Source organism: Frankliniella occidentalis, unplaced genomic scaffold (assembly GCF_000697945.3).
Source record: "Frankliniella occidentalis isolate FOCC.00 unplaced genomic scaffold, Focc_3.1 Scaffold10, whole genome shotgun sequence".
NCBI classification, from domain to species: Eukaryota; Metazoa; Arthropoda; class Insecta; order Thysanoptera; family Thripidae; genus Frankliniella; species Frankliniella occidentalis.
This window is the reverse complement of record NW_026267140.1, coordinates 1,385,791-1,389,931: the sequence shown is the minus strand read 5'-3', so window position 1 is coordinate 1,389,931 and position 4,141 is coordinate 1,385,791. Positions and strand designations below refer to the sequence as shown.

The window sequence follows — 4,141 nt, the reverse complement described above, 5'->3', positions numbered from 1 at the left end:
CCCCCCTCCTTCTTTCCCATTGCCCCTGCCAATCCGTTGTTAATAAATGAGGAATCGGTCACACGAATTGAATTCCAACAAGTCGCATCCAGCAGTCCAACGCGCCACCGTCTGTCCATGAATGAATGGAATTATTATTTTCGAGTATGGAATTGTTAAAGCTCAAGGAGCAGCTTCTTGGTATGAGTCATGTACGGGAGGCGTTTCAGGTGTGCCCCCTTCTGTTCCCTCGGGCTTATGTTTCCTGCGAAGTAAGGCTGATGCATAAGGGTGCACGTGCAGTCGTGTATACCAACACCAGACACGGGTGCACACGCACACGACCCTACGGCAGCTCAACGCATTATTTGGCGGAAGTGTGTGCGTTTCACGTCGGACTTCCCCCACCACATCATGAGGCTGGACTTTCCCGCCTCGGGTGCATCGCAATGCAGGGGGTTCATTCACCAACCGGGCATCATTTCCCATGGTGGAACGAGTACAGACGAATCTCACGCCCCTGTTTGGTGTTTGGTGCAATCCAATTTTTGCAGAGTGGCGGTCGTCTGTAACACATCGAATCCTACCCTAAATGAACTCCCCACCAAACCATCCTTTTTATCAACAGGACCACGCATCAGCCAAGGCCTCAGTAGCGCCAGTACATTGCCTAATGCGCTTCAATGCGCGTAGAATTGCGAACAAAAGTTTTACTCGTTCGCCTCGGGCTCGGGGTGCGGTGGGTTGAGTGTGAGGTTTGGTTCTGGGGGTTCAGGCGCGACGCTCTCGTGCTGCACCACGCACCACACCCGCACCCCGCCTTGGCAGGGTGCTTGAGGATCATCACTCGAAAACAAGCTCGTGGCAATAACGGATTCCGGTAAAGCTGAAATGCAGAAGAAAACGGAAATCACTATGCTTTAACATGGTGACTTCCGTTTTCTTGTTCCTCGCATTCTTCTGCATTTGAGCTTTACCGGCATGCTTTATACCGCTAAGCAGCGGTCTGTCGTTTCAGCTTCAATGCGCCCCGGCAGGCGGCCGCCGTCCCCTACAAACATGCTAGGCGGGTTGGCCTACCCTGTGCGTCGCAGGCGTTGTCACTGGCGTCCACTTGAAAACGTTCATTGTGGGCACCTGGGGCACCTTCAAGAGGCACATTCCTGCGAGGCGACGACGCGAGAGCATGTTAGAGAACGTATCAGGTACCCATCGCTCTCTAGGAACGTCATGTGGGATCAAAGGCGATGGGTGCTGAACGGTGCCGAATAAACGTGTTCTCTCATCGCTCTTCATCTAGACTCGCCTCGGTGGCGTTGCTTGAGGAAACGTCTCCTCAGAGAACGTTCATTATGATGGCCCTGTTTGAACTGGGGTCACATTGGCAACGAATAATGATTAAAGGAAACAGACATAGGCATATATTGTTTATTGATTTTTCAAATATTGACTGTCTAGTACACTTTCTTTGTTTTCCAACACGGTTATTGTATAGGCCTAAGAGGGTATTCGGCTAAACTATGCAAATCATGAAAGGCTTGAATACCAACTGAGAAGAACCACAACACACATTCTCCAAATTTCCAAGTAAACCTAACATACTTTAACATAATTCAACAAAATACTTCATGTTTACTTTCTTCCACTTGAGCACAATGCTGTGCCTGTACATTTGCCTATATATAACAGGATAAATAATATACATTTATAAACATAACAGACTTGAAAATCATTGACTCCCAAATACTACTACACTTTTCACATTATATACAAACAAAAATAAAGTTGAAAATGTTGGAGTTTAAAATATGAATTATTTAAAATATAGCACAACAAAACCAAAAAATATCACTTCACAAAATTAAAAACTCAAATTAATGGCTGGGGTTGATAAAACAGTTGTTGTACTGTGCTGCATTTCAGAACATTCACAGAATGCTCGATATAAATGAGAGTTGAAGGAGGGAAAAAGAGTTGTAGAGATCAGACGTATCAGAAATTGTCTCACAGCTTTTTCATTCCATATTAAGAACAAATCCTAGTATAAGTACTATATGCTTCCTCGTCCTATCAGAATTCAGACATGTCTTTCGACATCACTTTACATGGAAACATGTACGGACAAAGCATGATGAAGACAAAGTGCCTTTAAAGCTTAAAAACCTAGTAACCAATAGAGGTTGATTGACTTCATCACAACTTTCATCTCTTATTGCTACACTCATCTAAACCCTCTTTAAAGTGAAATTTCACAAGTGATATAACACCAACTCAACATAGCTTTCATTCATAGTTTAGAGTAATAGTCCTTAAAGTGACTATGGTTGGCAGTTCTGAATAGAACGTTTTATAATACAGAATGCATGCATACCGAAACAAAAGCTCATCAACTGCTGGAATGTATAGCCTGGTATAGCCAAACAACTTGAGAACAGTACAAAGATCAAAGAAATAAAATACCTTGGTAATAAAGGCTCTTTGGTTATATTCAACAATAAGTCATACAAGTTTCAGGTAATGCATTGAAAAATAATGCACTTACTTAAAGAAAATTTACGTGTTTTTAATATCTTAGGTCATTTAACTGCATTACAGTAAATGCTAGCATACCTCTTCCTTGAGTGTGGGGACACACTTTTGAGGAATTAAACACAATTATTAAATCCAGGATAAAGAGTTTCAATATCGTAACAACAATCAAAATTTGCCATGAAGCAACAAGGACAAGAAATTAAATTGACAAGAATATCTCTTAATCTCTGGAACCCCACCATTACAAGTAAGGAAAAAGCAAACTACAAACTCTTTTTAAAGTTTGCTTTGAAAAGATTTCTGAAAGCAAGAAAAATATTTGCCTTAATCACATCAAAGCGTATGCCCATTGCAAATATGGAGCAACATCTAAAAGCTCGATTCAGTGCATCACTACATTTTGACTACCACCTAATACTCACATAAAATGTTATTCTATAGTCATGTAAACGACCAACACTCATTGATAATTTTTTTACATTCAGTCATAATTAGGACAACATTTATGCTCAGTTGATCAATATCATAGCGAGAGAAGGCAAAAGGCTAAATACACATAGAAATAGAAACATTACTTTTCTTTCCTTTCACATTCACACATTGCATCATCGCTCATGTAGAACTTTTTTTTATAAGGAAGTCAGTTAAGAAACCTTTCAGATAGATAATCTCCAGCCAAGTGTAAATAATTATGGATAACCTCCACAGGCTATTCCTGAGTTTATATTATACAGAGATGAAAAGGAAGATACGTCTTTGATGCAGTTCACCAAACTGTACAGTGTTATTGAATAGTTTCCTAGACAAATAAACAAAAATGGCATTGTTATTTTATAATGGAACGTATAAAATCTTCATCTCATTGTGGCTGTTTTTATCTATCGGAAAGTGGGAGATTGAAAAATGAATTGAAATTTGACATTTGGACTTTAATATGAAGCCACTCTGTATGTTTCAACCATTTACTAAAGAGAGTTCTGATTCTTAATGCCTCATAAATATTTCTTCTACATTCTGATCTTCAAAAGATCTCTTTACAAAAAAACAAGACATGAAATAGTATATCAGATACTCATGCCAATCTTCATACGACATTGATAAAACTAATGATAATCAGGGGGGAAAATGAAGTGGGGCCTCTTTGAAAGATTACATTTTTTCCAGTCCATCGGAATTTTACAGAGCACCTACAATCAGTAATCTAACACCTGAAGCAGCAATGTTATGTTTCTGATATTTTGACAACAAAGTAAATGTAACTAGGAAAAACAATCATAGTTATTGTTGCTATTAATACATTACTTGAGATCTGTCTCATCATCCAACATATCTTCAATTTGATTTTCCCAGTTATTGGAATTTGTATTTTGACCATCATTATCTGCGACAACTTCATAATCTTGCAGCTCTGCCTCCAATTCCTTTTCCCAATCTTCTTCTGGGGTAGCGATGATCATTACAGGAGAGGGAAAAATTAGAAAAAGAAAATTAAAATAGGTCATAAGGAGGAAAACATCTTGTGAAAGCCTTGCTCAGCAATTTGTGCAGCAGCACTAAAAAATGTCAATGTGTTGCAACAAATTACATATGTAACAGACAGACACATGATCTCCAAAGAGACTACTTGCTA

General features: G+C 39.5%; 1 protein-coding gene across 3 annotated transcripts in view; it reads right to left on the bottom strand.

Moving 5' to 3' along the window:
* Nucleotides 1–1,393: 1,393 nt before the first annotated feature.
* The window catches only part of LOC113210714 (synapse-associated protein of 47 kDa), a 46,943-nt gene continuing 44,195 nt past the window's right edge, over nt 1,394–4,141 (bottom strand). For all 3 annotated transcript variants that reach the window (XM_026428824.2, XM_026428822.2, XM_026428823.2), the window contains one exon: nt 1,394–3,949. In XM_026428824.2, the coding sequence (XP_026284609.2) occupies nt 3,810–3,949 (140 nt within the window). In that variant the 3' untranslated portion in view covers nt 1,394–3,809. The remainder of the gene's footprint in view (nt 3,950–4,141) is intronic.